The sequence below is a fragment of the Mangifera indica genome, chromosome 8, assembly GCF_011075055.1.
Source record: "Mangifera indica cultivar Alphonso chromosome 8, CATAS_Mindica_2.1, whole genome shotgun sequence".
NCBI classification, from domain to species: Eukaryota; Viridiplantae; Streptophyta; class Magnoliopsida; order Sapindales; family Anacardiaceae; genus Mangifera; species Mangifera indica.
Window position 1 is genome coordinate 14253295 of NC_058144.1, and position 15934 is coordinate 14269228.

At 32.8% G+C, this 15934-nt stretch overlaps 1 protein-coding gene across 5 annotated transcripts; it reads left to right on the plus strand.

Annotated features, from left to right (window-relative positions):
• The first annotated feature begins 797 nt into the window (after positions 1-797).
• On the plus strand, positions 798-5828 carry LOC123224253 (protein TIFY 4B-like). Of its 5 annotated transcripts, XM_044647864.1 has the most exons (9): positions 801-1137; positions 1264-1382; positions 1581-1699; positions 2770-2860; positions 2945-3098; positions 3530-3595; positions 4014-4071; positions 4166-4380; positions 5431-5828. In XM_044647864.1, the coding sequence occupies exons 1-9, from the start codon at positions 1020-1022 to the stop codon at positions 5463-5465; spliced, it is 975 nt and encodes a 324-aa protein (XP_044503799.1). In that variant the 5' UTR covers positions 801-1019; the 3' UTR covers positions 5466-5828. The 5 variants fall into 5 exon arrangements, with proteins under 5 accessions (XP_044503798.1, XP_044503800.1, XP_044503801.1 ...); XM_044647863.1 differs by lacking the exon at positions 5431-5828 and having other exon boundaries at positions 798-1137; positions 4166-4579; XM_044647865.1 differs by lacking the exon at positions 5431-5828 and having other exon boundaries at positions 799-1137; positions 3530-3612; positions 4160-4579.
• Positions 5829-15934: the final 10106 nt, after the last annotated feature.

Consider the following 15934-nt stretch of genomic DNA (forward strand, 5'->3'; position numbering starts at 1 on the left):
TTTTTAATAAAATTTTTGAGGTATTATCTTTATTTAGATTAGTTTAAAAGCAAATATAAATTATTTTAATTTAATTATATATCAAAATAAAAAATATATATTTATAAATAATTAATGAACTGGTCTGTTAAAAACCAACAATTATTAAAAGTTCGATATGATATGAATAAAAAAACCCTAAGTTATGTCAGAGACTTTCATCTATTATTATGTTAACTCAATCTATTAGGGTTTATCTGCGCTGATAATTATATCAAATAAATACAATTTTAAAATTAATAATTAATTTTATTGTCAAATATTAAATAAAATTTTATTATCAAAATATTAAAGAATTTACCTTCTTTAACCTATCTCTCTCTCTCCTTTTTTTTAAATTCAAATTACTCAAACTGTCATCCGATTTTTATTACTAGATAAGTGGTAGGCCAACCCCTACTTTTCTAGTTGCCTTGAAAAAAGTGAAACCAAAAAGAAGCTGCAACGTGGTCCTCTCATTTCTCCACCATACATTGGGTGACACATGGGCTGTTTGACGAGCGTTAACAGCATAGGTCTCATCCTTATCGTCCGTACTACGATTTGTCTCTCACACATCCACCCTTGCTCCCGCCGCTTGCTTTCACCCTCTACCCACACTTCGACGCGCGTCTACTCACAAAAATTAAATATTTTCTCGAATAAAATATTGTTTAATAAAGTAATCGAAGAGAAGCGATTACGTGGCGACCGGGGGTGGCAACCTCCATTCAGCATATTTAAATTTGTTTATTTAAAATTTATAATAAAAAAACAAATCCTGGACTGAGACGTAGCAAAGCATCCCTCAAAATTCTCACTTTCACTCCCTCACTAACAGTCACGTTCTTTCTCACATTCTGGAAATCCCGAAACGGCGTCACTTTTACCAAAATGTTAAAGAAAAAAAATCAGCTGAAAGTGTAAAGACTTTAAAAGCTCGTTGATCTGCCATCTGTGATTCGGAGGAGGCGTGGATCAGTGACCGGAAATCGTACACCATGTCACCGGGAGAGATGGTTTCCCGGTCACTTCTCGACAAACCTCTCAACCAACTCACTGAAGATGACATTTCTCAGCTCACTCGTGAAGATTGCCGTCGATACCTCAAAGAGAAAGGTTAGTTCACTTGTTTCTTCACATTTAAACGAACATGTAGTAGGATTTTGAGTGAGCTCATAGTTCCTTTTGTGTGTGTGTGTGTGTGTGTGTTTTTTTTTTTTCTTTACGTTTGTTTGTGTACAGGTATGAGGAGGCCATCCTGGAACAAATCGCAGGCCATCCAGCAAGTGATCTCTCTCAAAGCGCTCTTTGAAGCAACGACGGATTCGGAAGCAACCGAGTCACCAAAGAAGCTCAACAGTGTGCGCTTTCTCTTTTTCTCTGCGATCGGGTTCACTTTGTTATTTTATAAATGAGCTAATCTGTTGTCAATTCATTTGTTTTTTTTTTTTTAAATAACCGAAATTCAAGGCGCTTAGCTGTAATCTTTTGTTATTTTTAAAATTAATATTAATAAAGAGGTGCGGTTCTTTATCAATTAAATAATTATATTTTTGTAGGTTCCTTCAAATCCCGTTGTTTCAGTTAAGAGAACGAGAGAAACGGTTTTATACCGACGTCATGATCCCCCCAAGCCCGATGTTTTACTGGCTGCGGACATCGATTCTATTTCTCCCAGGTTTTCCTACAAAAAGAAATGCTTTTACCTTTTAAACTTATTTTTATCATATAATTAACTTTAAAGCTGGAGGATTTTAGTTGGACACTGTATGTGAGGTTGCAAATGCCTGTGATTGGGGATTTGTTTATTTTTGGTCGGTAGACTCAATTCTCAACTTGGACTTGGTGGGAATGTTGTTCAAGTGTCTCAGTTAGTTAAGTATACGCTTATCACAAATGTGGACGTGTGTGAAAGCTTGCATACATGTTAAATCACTTGGTTAGCTGAGTGTTCTATATGCATATTACACATAGGTTGCTATGATTATCCACAACAGTTTGAATCAGATTAGTTGCCAGTTTTGGAATTCCAGGATTGCCATTTGATACAAGGGCCAGTAAAAGTCTATCAGGGGCCCATGAAACTGAGTGGACATGAGCAGAGATAAAATATTTCTGGGAGATTTATTCAGATATGAGTTCTTGTTTCTCATGAAGATATTGGTTCTGTTCGATCTTCTTCTTGGAGAAGGGAGGTTCTTTAAATCTTTTAAGAATGTGCGATAATTGAAGGATATTTGAAATAAGATCAAATCATTGCAGATTTAAATATATATAGTGGAAATGCAGTCTTGTTGTTTGTTAGTTTTTACTACTCTTTGATTGCCATCCTTAGAGAAGTGGTCTATCAAGAAATGTAGAAATGCTTTCTAGATGAATGTAATCAAATTACATTACGATTGCTGGATACTATTTTGCCAGGATACTTAAGCGGCTAATGGTTTAGTAGTAGAAAAGTCTTTTAATGGTCATGGGCTTTGAGAATTTTTTAAGATCCATATATGGATCAACCCAATTATTTAGGAGTAAGTCAATTCATTTATATATTTGTAAGCATCTGTGGATTGTTACTTTGTTCAGTTTACTTTTTATTCCTGTGACAACTTCATTCAACTTGCGCATCTGCAGTAGTTTTTGGTATAAAGACAGATAATCAGTAACAATGACTTTTGAGGAAGAGCTAACAGGTTTCATGAAGTATTTGATTGCTTGTTGAAATTCAAAACTGAAAATTCCTTTAAATTCCAGAACTAAAGTTGCAGCAAATGAGCCAGTAGGACAGATGACAATCTTTTATGGCGGAAAGGTGAATGTCTATGATGACGTGCCTGGTGATAAGGTGATGAAGCTACTCTTTTCCTTGTCAAACACTGCAATATATGTCATCTTGAATTGACTATGTAATGTTATTAAGTGATTTTAGGCACAAGCCGTTATGCAGCTTGCTGCAAGCCCTCTCCCAATAGCTCCATCAGAGGGAAATACAGAAGTATGGTCCATTCCATGCCACTTGCAGCCTACAGGTGTCAAAGTTGGCTCAACTTCTCCTGTGTTGATCTTCCCAACTTTACAAACAGGTAGATCTGGTAGCAGGGTCTGGGGTTTCCATCATCTTTGTTTACTTAACACACACACACACACTCAGATTTGAGATTGTATTTGTATGCATTTGTTTTCCTTGCTGCTATCTTGTAATAGACATCGTCTGCATAACTTGGATGATAAAAAGAGAGAGAAAGAGAGAATATCACTAAGAAACACATTTTTTCTTACTATGCATCGAACACTTTCTGTTTTATTTATTTATTTTTATGATGGACAATGTTAAAAGTGAAATTCTTCTAAGTTAGTTCCTTAAGAATTAGTGGTAGACTTATATAGAATAGGTGGCTTCGTTTGAGTACTCTGTAAGGAGCTTGTGATTCTCAAATAAGAATGCTGGAATACTTTATGTTGTGGCTATTGTACTAGGATAATCTTGCGTTTACATGCTTGGTTTTCTTTGCAGTGAAAGTGGCAGAAAACTGTCATCTTCCCCAGGAAGAAAGTTACATTTCTTGTGAAGACAGCCATGGTAATTGCTTTTATAAGGTATCTCTTTAAATTCTTCATTTGATTGGTAGCATCGCACAATACTTGATCAATACTTTGTCAGCATGCTCTTTGTAGGTAATCTATATTCGTTTATTTATTGGTTCATGAGACTAGGTTGAACAACTTTTATCAACTATTGGTACAGTGTCACAATCTTTATATTCATTTTGCTCTCTGTAAGAAAGCAGTTCTTTTGTAATAATAAGTTGTGTCATCTTAGAAAATATAACAGAAATTTTGAATTATCAATACTTTTTTACATCAAAGGTATATCTATTTTGGTAGAAGGGGTCTTATTCAACTTTTGAACTATTAACCTTAAAAGATTTATGTCCCCTTCATCATTTTGGAACTTTTGTCACACCTTATTAACTTGTTCCATCTTGAGTTACTTTCAGATGGCCCAACCGGCAGAAAAGCATCAGTGCAAAGATACCGTGAAAAGCGGAAAGACAGGTATCTTCACTTAATTGTAGGTTGTTTATGACAAGAACTTCACAAGCAGCCATTTTGCTTTCCTATATGTTTCTCATACCCTTGTTAGGTGAAGGTTCAAGAACAAGAAAAAAGTAGCAATGCCTTCATCTGCTGGTTTGGACATATATTTAAACCATTTGACTAGAGATGAGATCTCAAACGAGCAGCTGAGTCAAAGTGATGTCTGCCTTACTCCCAGATCCAGACCACCTAACATGCCCATCAGTTGCAGCTTGGTTGAAAATTTTTCGTTGGTTACTAATCACTCTGCTAATCTCAATGACAAAGGTGACAAAAACAGTATCTTGTTGCATGTGCTAGATTAGTTAAATACTAAATTATGCAGGTTAGTTTATTATAATATACTCAGACCTCTACACCTGTGTAGAGATAAAATCTGCTATTATATGCTGATCACTGAAATTGAAACCTGCCACCTACTGCAAGTTGTCTTAGATATTCATAATGTGCTGATGTCTTTGCTGCATCTTTTTCTTTTTCTTTTCTTTTTTTATTCATATATTTTTTCTTCTCTCCCTCTCTCTTTTGGGTTAGGAACAGAGGTTACCATAGAAATAGGAGAGTAAACTAGACCTTGAGACAAATGATAGGTGAGTAAGAAACTATGTTTGTGCCCTTAAATGGAAGTTTCCTGGCGTCTCCAAAAAGAAGATAAGAGAAGAGTGGCATCTATTGAATAAATATTATGTTTTTGTGTATCCTGTCATACTTTACTTTTGTATATGCGCATTTTTTTCCATCTGGTAAGTTTATTAGTACTTGTACCAGGAACTGGCTGGTTCCCCCTTAGTTTGAATTTTTATGTTTACACTTTTGATCAAACTCCCTTAAATTTAACTAAAATCCATTTTGGGGGTTAATTTTATTATCAACTGTGCAATGATAGCTCGTAGACAATGAAGCTGGTCTTGGCTGCCCATTAGGTATGTTTTAAATGTGGCTTCTGCTTGACTAGTCTTACTGGTTGCTCATGAACTAAAATATTCAAGACCAACTAGTTAAAGAGTTACAGCTTTTAAACATATGGTGTAAAATCAAAATGATGGTTTGTAGATATGTAGAGATGCAATACGATGATGTTGAAATCACCTATTTCTTTATATGAAACTATGCCTGAGAAATAATTCTTAAGTGAGAAGTATGTTAGCACCCAAGTGACATTATGGTCAGCTTTTGGTACTCTTTGAATGTGCCAGGACTGCCAATATTCCATGAGCACCTTTTTACATTATAATTTTGTAATTTCCAAGGAATAGGCATTGTTTTGACTCTGTAATCAGAATGAATGATTTCTTATTGTTATTTGCGGATATTCAGGAATGTTGAGTATAGAGAGGACTGATCAACTGTGACATCTTTGCTGGAAAAGAGTTTTTTTTCCCTGGGCATATTTATCCTAGCTAACTATATGGTAAGTAAGCAGAATGCATTATGTAGCTGACCTCAGTTGCGGCAAGTACCTTTTGAGTTAGATGACAAAGAAATTCACAATTTCTGTGTCACTAGTTGACGTGGATGAAATAAATGGTCAGAACTCATGAGGCTTAAAAGGAGCATTGTTGTCCGTTTTTACCGAGTTAAGAGTTTGTTTTTCAACTAGACTTGAGTTACCCTTTATGTAGTATTAGAACTGACTGATTTTGCCAATGTGTCTGCATCTAATCAAATGTTCTTAAATTCTCTATAACTGCTTGATGTATGTTCGACTTTTACAATTTGTTGACGTCTGCAAATTTTAACTCTTGTCCTGTGTCACATGGAAAATAGAGCTAATAACGTTTCTGTCATTAATTGAAGTACACATCCTAGTTACCAAATCTGCAATTCCCAACAGTTGGCCCAATCCCATTAAAGCCCAGAACAGTTGTTCAAATACCATATACTATTATTTCAGTTGTGCTATTGATTATTTTAATAGTAATGTTATGTTTGTTTTGAATGAGTATTAATTTAACTACTAAGAATTTATTTTATTATTAATTTATAATTTTTCAATTACATGGTAAAATATTATTGTTGATATTTAAATTAATACTTATTATAGGTCTATTGTTCGAATTAGAGATAAAAATGTTATATGACAACTATTTAAAAAAACTAAAAATTTATTATATTTGTCTTTTTAGGTTTTAAAACTAATAATTTCTTCATAATCCAATGTTTGTAGAGTGATTAAATACCCCTAGGGTTGTTTTTCTCTTCCTCTCGGCAATGATATATAAAATCGTTGGATAAATACATCATTTTTGTGCATTATAGATCGACGTCAGAAGATGATGACAAACCCTTCGTCCTCGTTTTTTGATGTTGATCTACAACATATGAAGATGATTTGTTTTCGTCTACCTGAAGAGATGTTTGTCTTTTTGTTAGACGAAGACGATTTATTTTTATCTGATAACTTCGGTTAAAGATCGGTATGTTGGGGTGGGAGAAGAGGAGTTGGGGAAGGTCCATCATTGGAAATAGTCACAGGAGAAGGGAAAAAAAAACTTTAAAGGGGATTTGATCACTTTTCAAACCTTGAGTTAAAGGGAATTATTAGTTTTAAAATCCAGAGGGTAAATTTTTAGTCTTTTAAAATTTTTTTTGTTAAATGATATTTTTATCTTTAACTTTAACAATTAATTTTAATAAATTGGTAACTATTTGAATTTTTTTTAAGTTAACAAGTTGAAAATTTATTATTTCATTAAGCTTTTTTTATTGAGTGGGGTGGGGAGGAAAGTGGAGGAAGAGAGGTGGGTGTGTGTGGAGGTTTTTATTTTAAATGTTTAGTGCCATATAGATGTTCCTTGGTTGATTCCACGCTACTTCAAGGATGTACATATTCTTCAACCATCACAGAGACCAAACAATTTTCTAAATTATGCCCTCCACTCTACCCCTTCACAACGCACCACGTGCTAATTTTTTTTTTTTGGTTAATTATAATTCCTGCCTATTAAATCTCTACGTTCCCTTCATCTTTCGATGTTATGGGGTTGTTTTTTTATTTTGATAAATTTGCAATTAGCATCGGCTAAGAATAAAATCAAGTCAACGGAAGGCACAATAATGGGCCTTTGGGTTGGGTCAATTCATATAATTTTTAAGGCTCAAGATTATACTTTATATATATAAGGTTGGTCTATTTAAACAAATTTAAAAAAAAAATTAAATTAAAAAATTTAAATATAAATGTTTTTAATTATTAAAATTGAGGACAGTCTCACTTGTGATGGAGGAATATTATGGTTATATGATGAAAAATATTATAAATTTATAACACAATATAAATAAATTAATTTACATAATATATAATTACAAACATCAATAAAATATATATATCATACCATTTGTCTATTCGTCTTCAATGTCTAAATTTTTGAATTTATTTGACATTGGATCTATTTGTAATATTTTATAATAATAAAATTGAAATTAAAATAGAATTATAAACACAAAAAATTATTATTTGTGAATTTAAACAGTTTCTGAAAGAGAGTTGATGAGAAAAAATGAGATTGAAAATATAATGAAAGAATTAAGATTGAAAAATTTGTAAATAAAATTGAAAATGAAGAAGATTTGAATTGGTTTATATAGCAAAAATTAAAAAAATTAAAAAATAAAAACCGTTGAAGGCTTCTAATTGTCCATTTTAATTTTTTAATTTTTTAATAGTGTTGAGTTAGGTTAGGTCAACCCATAGGCCTAATATTAAAGCTCATAATTCGATTTAGAAGGCCTATGGGTGGAACTTGACACGCTATAGTGTCAGACTAGACCCTTTCAAGCCAAGCCTTCATTTGATCCAACTCAATTAACGTGTCTATGAGTAGAGATGTGCACATGTTATGATGTCCAAGTGCACACCCCAGGTTCCCACATTAGTATAATGCAAAAATGATTGGCCCAAAAGTTAACAGTGGCAACTTTCCTAGCTTACTTGAAGAACTTTCATTCCTCGCCACCAATGGATTCTTAAAACATGGATTAAAGGAATATTGCACTTCTTGTATGACCATCATTCCATTGAAGTGTAGCATCGGAACCATCATCACCTTCAAACATATTTCGACTTCAAAAATAAGATTATAATTATCCAAAAAGATTGGTTACAAATTCACTTGTGTCTTCGCATTGATCGTCTTTAAATAATTTGGGCACTTACATGTCCTCAAGCCATATTGAAGAACTAACTTGGAAGAAAGAAATTTATGAGTGGCATTAGTATCCACCATTGTTGTTATATCTGTTAGGTTACTATCCTACAACCAATTAGATATGTTGTAATTTATAATTATCTATTACGTTAGTGCCTTACAACCAATTCAAATTTGTGGCCACAATAGATTAAATAGTGCTCGATTCGAATCATTCAATCATTGATACATATAAGTTCATATAGAGAAGTTCATGAGATAGACATTATATTTGTATCTCAGTCTCAAGAGATAATGGTTGATGAAGGGATAATATTGTATGTAACAGTAGAGTTGATTAGAATTAGAGTTGTTCATTGATACTCTTTTAATCGGGTGACTATGATGTCTTACTAGAGGCCAATCTTGGTTTATGTTTAGATTCAATCTGAATCTGAATACTGTCAAATTAATGGAGAACCTATGGTTACACATAATAGAAGTTGGTCAAACTCCGGAGGTATTATATTATTCGATTCAGATCTAATCCAAATTCTGGATTAAGGTTTTGGAGAACTCAAGTTTTGTTTGAATTCAAACACATGAGAAATCATGTTTTGAATCAAACTCTTATTTAATTTAAGTATGAGAATTATGTTTTAATTTAAATTATGATAATTTTGAGTTGTTTAGATAAAACAAAAAGTCTAAAATGATTATAATATCCATTAGATTATGATTTATCCTAATTGCATAATGTTGAAATTATATATCTATTGGATTAGAATTTATCCTAATGGGATAATATTGAAATCATATATCTATTTGGATTAGGATTTATCCTAATTGTCCTAATTGGATAATGATTAAAATCATATATGGGTTTGATTAAAACTCTAGCTCCGAAGGTATTTTCTATATAAAGACCATGGTGTTTTTCAATTTTATTGACGTCGAATTTTATAAAAATACCCGTCCTATATACCATGAATTCCTAGTAGTTTTTCAATATACAAAACCTCTTTTTGCTCATGCTTCATATGGATATTGAGATTCTGTTAGGATTTTCGGGTTATTAGAATCTGACGAAGGTAGCAAAATATAATATAAAATTTTTAATCATCCAGAAAATTCCTTAGGATCATATTTTAGGTTTGATTATCCATGAATCATGACAAAGCAACCATAGTGTGTTTTAAGAACATGATACCTGTGTTCGTAGGCTCCTTTGTCTTTATGTGGTAATGAACTTGTTATCTAACCCACTATAAGGTGACACCTTAGTATCCACACGAAGCACGAATGAAATGAATGTCGAAATCAATCACTTAAGGTTGCTAAGGCTTGATGAATGGGGAGGGTATTAATTTATAGTGTTTGGCAAAAGTTTTAAAATTGTGAAAATCGTTTTGTATTTATAAAACACAATGAATGATTGTTCATGGCACATGAATGATCACTTATCCTTGATTCTTTTCCTATATGATATGTGATTTATCTAGATTTTGGGCGCGTATTTAAATGAAACTTGGAAAAAGTTTTATCCTAATGCATGTCACCATGAACAGACATTCATGGTCAAGAAAAAAAGTCAAATTGGGTTGATTCAATCCCATTGGACAAGTCTAATTTAATCATGATTTCTTCTTTATTCAAATACCCATAAATTTTCATCAAATAACCTCATACCTCTGGAGTCTGAATCAACCCCTATATGTGACCTATAAGCTCTCTAAATTTAGATCGAATCTCGACATAGACCAATATTGGTCTCTAGCAAGACATCATGGCTACTTGGTTGACAGAGTGTCAATGAACAACTCTAAGCTTTGTCAACTTCATAGTTATGCATAAAATAATCTTTTTGTCAATTGATATCTTTCAAGGTTAAGACATAGATATGTGTCTATCTCAGCAACTCCTCGATATGAATTGATGTGCATCAATAATCGTATAACTTGGATCAAGTTATAACTTGGTCCCACTATGGCCACATTTTTGAGTTATTAGTTTTTCAGTATTCTGATTCGAGATATCATCTCTTATGCTTAAAAATGAAAATTCCTCTATTGACTCACTATAGCATCCATATAGATCTCAAATAGCCAATCATCACCTTTACGGTTATCCCAATTATGACAATACCTTAGGTGGCATCAAACTATATCGATCCTAGTACGAGATGGTCTAATGACCTCAAATCTAAGGATTATATATACCCATGAGTTAGAGGATTTGTTTCATATACATTAGAACAACTATTCATATGAAAATCCTTTTGTCAAGTAGTTCGATGAACACATCTATAACGTACACTCATGTGTTACTCCAAGCTGACAGCTAATTGCTTTGACATATAAAAACTGTCATCATTTTTTGATAGAGTCACTTAACACTATGATAATTTCATTTCTATTACTTATTCCCTTGGTCAAAGTAATATCGAGATTATGGATGTTTCTAGAATGAAAATCTAACGTGTTCATAGGTTCCTATGATCAATTGTCTAATCCCCTCATCATGATTCTACAAACATATTATGTACACATTTATATGAACAAATAATAAATAACTTTTATTAATAAATAAATAAATTACAATATACATCAACACAAATCAATTGACTTTAAGATACCACCCGAATAGATTCCTCCCTTTAGTGAGTTGGAAAGCAATATTCTTGCCACGTAAAGATTGGATGAGCCATTTGTTGGGGGTTGTTGCCCTAGAGCCAATCCTAATAATGTAACAACCATAGGTATATCTTAAGGGTAAGATAGTCTTTTTGCGTGTGTTAGCATAAGTTGAGAAGTCAAAGTTTATATTTTGGGTGGCATATGACCGTGTGTGGAGGAGGTCACCCCCGTGTGTCCTTGCCATATAAGCTGAATAAGTTGATTCAGTGTCTAGTTAAAAATTTAAGTGACCCACACTTGTCTCCTCGACACATGCATGTGTTTGGAGCACAAAATCAGTTTATAAAGGGTTCATTTTAGTGTTTTGGGGGGATCAACTCTATAAACCCCAGTGTACAAAAATCCTAAGAAAAGAGTGGTATTGAGAGTCTGATCATCCATCTTCTTGGTAGTAGTTCCAATGACGTTCCTCGACAACCCGATTGTCAACAAACCTAGAGAGAAAGGGGGATTATTTATGCTTGGCAATTCTGCAGAAATAAGGTAAGTATGACCTGCCCTTGTGATCTAAGCTTATTTTGTTGTTGTTCGTTGATCAAACTTGACTCTTGTTATCAAAATATGCATGAATATGATTGTGTGATTAGTTGTGTTAAGAAAGAATTAAAGTGAAAGAGATACTTGTGTGCCATGAATGTTATTGTTTGAATTATATGTATGAGATTGATGATGTCATGGTGATTGTGCTTGAGTCTTGATATGCATGGGAATATATGATAGTTCTCTTGAATTCTTGACTGATGTTGTTGCTTGTTGATCCGGTCTTTTTGATTAGAAATTGCATTATTCAATTAGGAAAGAAAGAGCAATGGCATAAGAGAACCCTATATAAGTTGATTATTGTTTTAGATCTTGCATGATGTTATTTCCTAAATAAGAATACATCGTAGATGCTTGCGTGTGTCTCTAGTTGTAAAAGAAACCCATAGAAAGCAATTAAGGTGCATTTTTAGGGTTATTTCTGAATTTCAAAATCAATACATAGTCATGTAGTATGAGACATTCGATCGTGTGTGCAATCTCCAAACTTTGGGATAGATTTTCTTGGTGTTCCGACAACTGTCGGATATTACCAACCAATTAGTGATCATCTAGAATGTGTAGACTTTCAGTACAAAGCTTTGTTATGGCTGATTAGAAAGTAAATTGACCAAACTACCTTTGCAAAGTAGTCTTGTTAGAGAATAATAAGGAAATAAATAATTAAATGATACACGGGGTGTGTAGAAGAGGATACACACCTGTGTGTCTGTAAATAAGGATACACAAGTGGATGACATGGGAAAGTTAACCATGTGTGAATAGTAACTAGGCACACGACCATGTGTAAGCAACATACATGCTTGTGTACAGAGGATAGAAAAGGGATTTGACTAAGAACCTAGGCCAGAAAGAGAAGGGTTGTCCCGGGTGATAGACTAAGCCTTTAAGGTACGTAGTAGTACCTCATGTGCATATTAGTTAAAGTATATAGAGGCACAAGCCATTAGCTAGGTGGAGGCCAAAGAGATGTAAGTAGGCTAGACATTCTATGATCGTTACGAGGGGCATGTGAGTAGATATTCTCGATGTCGAACCTACAGTAGGGTAATGCTCTCAATAGAGGCTGGTTAAAGTACAGTAAAGTTAGGGACTTAAGAGACAACTCACATAACCAAGGTGTCAAATCCTTATATTTGATTCAAACTGATCGGTTTAGTATTTAGTTATAGTATAGCTTCCAGTTTTAGATGCTTTTATTGAGTTTAGTAATGTCACACTAGATAGAAATCTGGAAGAGTGGTTCCTTAGTGATCGGATAAGGACACAATTGACCTAAGAGTAAGATTTATAACCTAGTTAACCTTAAAAGTACAATATGAATGCTAGTTCAATAATCAAGACCCATGATCATTTAGTAGAGAGTTTGATACCACTCTAGATGACAGAGTTTGGGGTCAAGGGCATTTTGGGGACTTTAGTGGTTATATATTAGTCAATGTCTCTTACTTAATGAGTGTTTTATCACTCATCCCTTTGCTTTCATAAGTGTAGGTACAAGTGATTATGACGGTTGGGGGACGAATGATGGTCACAGGGCATAGAGTAGTGACGACAAGTCTATCATTTACAATTTTACAATTTTAGCTTTATTTGATAGATTTAAACTATATTATATATGAGTTTTAGCTACATTTTATATTTTACAACCTTTGATGTTTTTCGACATTATTCATTTATCATAAAAGTATTTTAGTACCTTCCAACAGTTTTAATAAAGAAGTTTTATTCGGATATTTATTATATTGTATGATTTCTATTAAATAATATGTTCAACTAGTCAATTTAGTAATATTTTCCTTCAGAGGACAATACTTTTGGAGAGGGGTGTTACACATAATGATACAAGTTTATTAATAGCAAAATATCATAATTTCCAATCGATTCATTCAATATTTCCTTTTTTTTATGACAACTTCTCATATTTAAATTATGTCTTAGATATTCTAATACCCAACCTTATTTGCTCAGAAATCTTGGTTCAAATCCTTCGCTGCTAAGTAAAAAATGGCTCTTCTTTACGTTTATTACGGTTCTTTCTACATGAGTATTTTAATTTGAATTGGAATAGTCTTAGTACTCCAAAGAAATCTATTTCCATTTTTTGAAAAAGTAATTCAAGATTTTTCTTGTTCCTATATAATTCTTATGCATATGAATATGAATCCATATTCTTTTTTCTTCGTAACCAATTTTCTCATTTATGATTAACATTTTCTAGAGTCCTTCTTGAGTGAATAGATTTCTATCGAAAAGTAAAACATCTTATCGAAGTCTTGGCTAATGATTTTGATTTTCAGGACATCTTATGCTTGTTCAAGGATAATATTTGTAATTTTTTATGGCTATCTTTTTCTTTTATAGTATATTAATATATGTTTAGACAAATATCCTAAGAATAGTTAAGTCGTGATGAGGGGATTAGTGGATAACACCTGATCAAGAGAACTTCATGTGCATAATAGGTGACGTACTTTAGGATGCTCTTGATAACTATCCAATGTTTTTCATCTAAATCAGATTGATTTTTGCTATAAATGCTCAAAGTGTATGAGAATCCTTATACATAGTATGACATACATAATTGATCCTATAGTTAAGACATATAAAAAATCCTACTCATTTTATCTCTCTCAAATTGTGTACTTGGATACATATCTTTTGAAGGATATACACCCTGGGATATGGGTAGAAATCTTTTCTTGGATTCTTCTATATAAAATTTAGTAAATATCTTGTCTATATATGTGCTTTGACTTAAGCCTAGTAGTCTATGTTCTCTATCTCGATAAATTTTAATCCCAAGAATATAGATTGTTTCTCTTAAGTCTTTTATGGAAAAACACTTGGATAACCAAATCTTTACCAATTGCAAGTTTGGTATGTCATTTCCAATAATCAAGATGTCACTGATATACAATACTAGAAATGCAATCACACTCCTACTAACCTTCTTATACACACAAAGTTTATCTTCGTTTTTAATAAAACCTGAATCCACGAGCAACTTCATCAAAATGAATAATTTAGCATCTCGAAGCCTACTTAAGTTTATAAATGGACTTTTCCAGCTTGCATAACTTGTTTGCTTGTCTGACAAGAACAAAACCATTGGGTTATGCCATATAGATCCTCTATAAGGTTTTATACTTATAGTACGTAGCTATAAAAAACATAATCCTAACAAAGTTAAACATGGTGACTAGCAAAAAAGGTTTCATTATAGTCAATATCATACTTCTGAGTGAAACCGTTAGCAACCAGTTGTACTTTATAGATGTGTACGTTACCTTCTATGTCAGTTTTTTTTTTTGAAGACCTGTTTGCACTTTACAAGTTTTACCCCTTCAAGTGCATCCGTTAGAGTCTATACTTGGTTCTGATACATGAAGTCTATCTCGGATTTCATGGCATCCAACCATTTATCAGAATTTAGACTTGAAACAATCTCACCATAGATCTTAGGTTTACATAAGAGCTACATAAGTCTACATAGGTATTTCAAATGACTAATACATTATTATGCTAAGTTAAGATAAAAACAAATCGTTTTGGCTAGTGACATACTTGTGTAGACCTATGTAGCTCTTAAATGTGTTGAGGTTGTTCCACTTAAAGTGGAGAAACTTTCTTATTATGATCAACCATTTGTGATAACATATCATCTTGTCTAACATCTATGTACTTGTGGCTTAAGTACTTTATTGAGTTCCACCCTCCTCCCATTAGTTTTCCTAAGAATAAATTCCTTCTTAAGGAACAAGTTGGTGTGAGAAACAAAGACTTTTAATCCTCTAGGTGGTAAAAACAGTATCTTTTATTAACCTTTGAGTACGCCACAAAAATACATTTTCAAACTTAGCGTTCAGTTTGTTTGAATTCAATTTCTTGACATAAGTTTCATAATCCCAAATTCTTAAGTAATCTAGATTGGGCTTTTGAACAGTCCATAACTCATGTGAAATTTTATCTATAGATTTATATGGGACATAGTTTAGTGTATAGGCAATAGTTTTTAGGGCATGACCCCAGAAAGACATGAGTGGATGGGTAAAACTTATCATGAACATGACCATTTCCATCAAGGTCTTATTTCTCCATTCTAATATACCCTTATATTATGGAGTACCGGGAGGAGTGAGTTGAAATACTATCCCATTTTCCTTCAAGTATTGTCTAAATTTAGCATTTAGGTATTTACCTCATCGATCACTTTAGAGGACTTCAATTTGTTTCTTAAGTTGCTTTTCTACTTCATTCTTGAATTTTTTTTGAATTTATTAAAGCATCAAATTCAAAGAATTCAGACTTGTGTTTCATAAAAAAACACATAACTAGACATAACCATATATATTGTTATGGGTTAACACACATCGTCATGTATAATACTAACAGTTCAGTTACCCTTTCATTGTGTTCAGTAAAAAGTGTTTTGGTTATCTTACCCAATAGGTATGA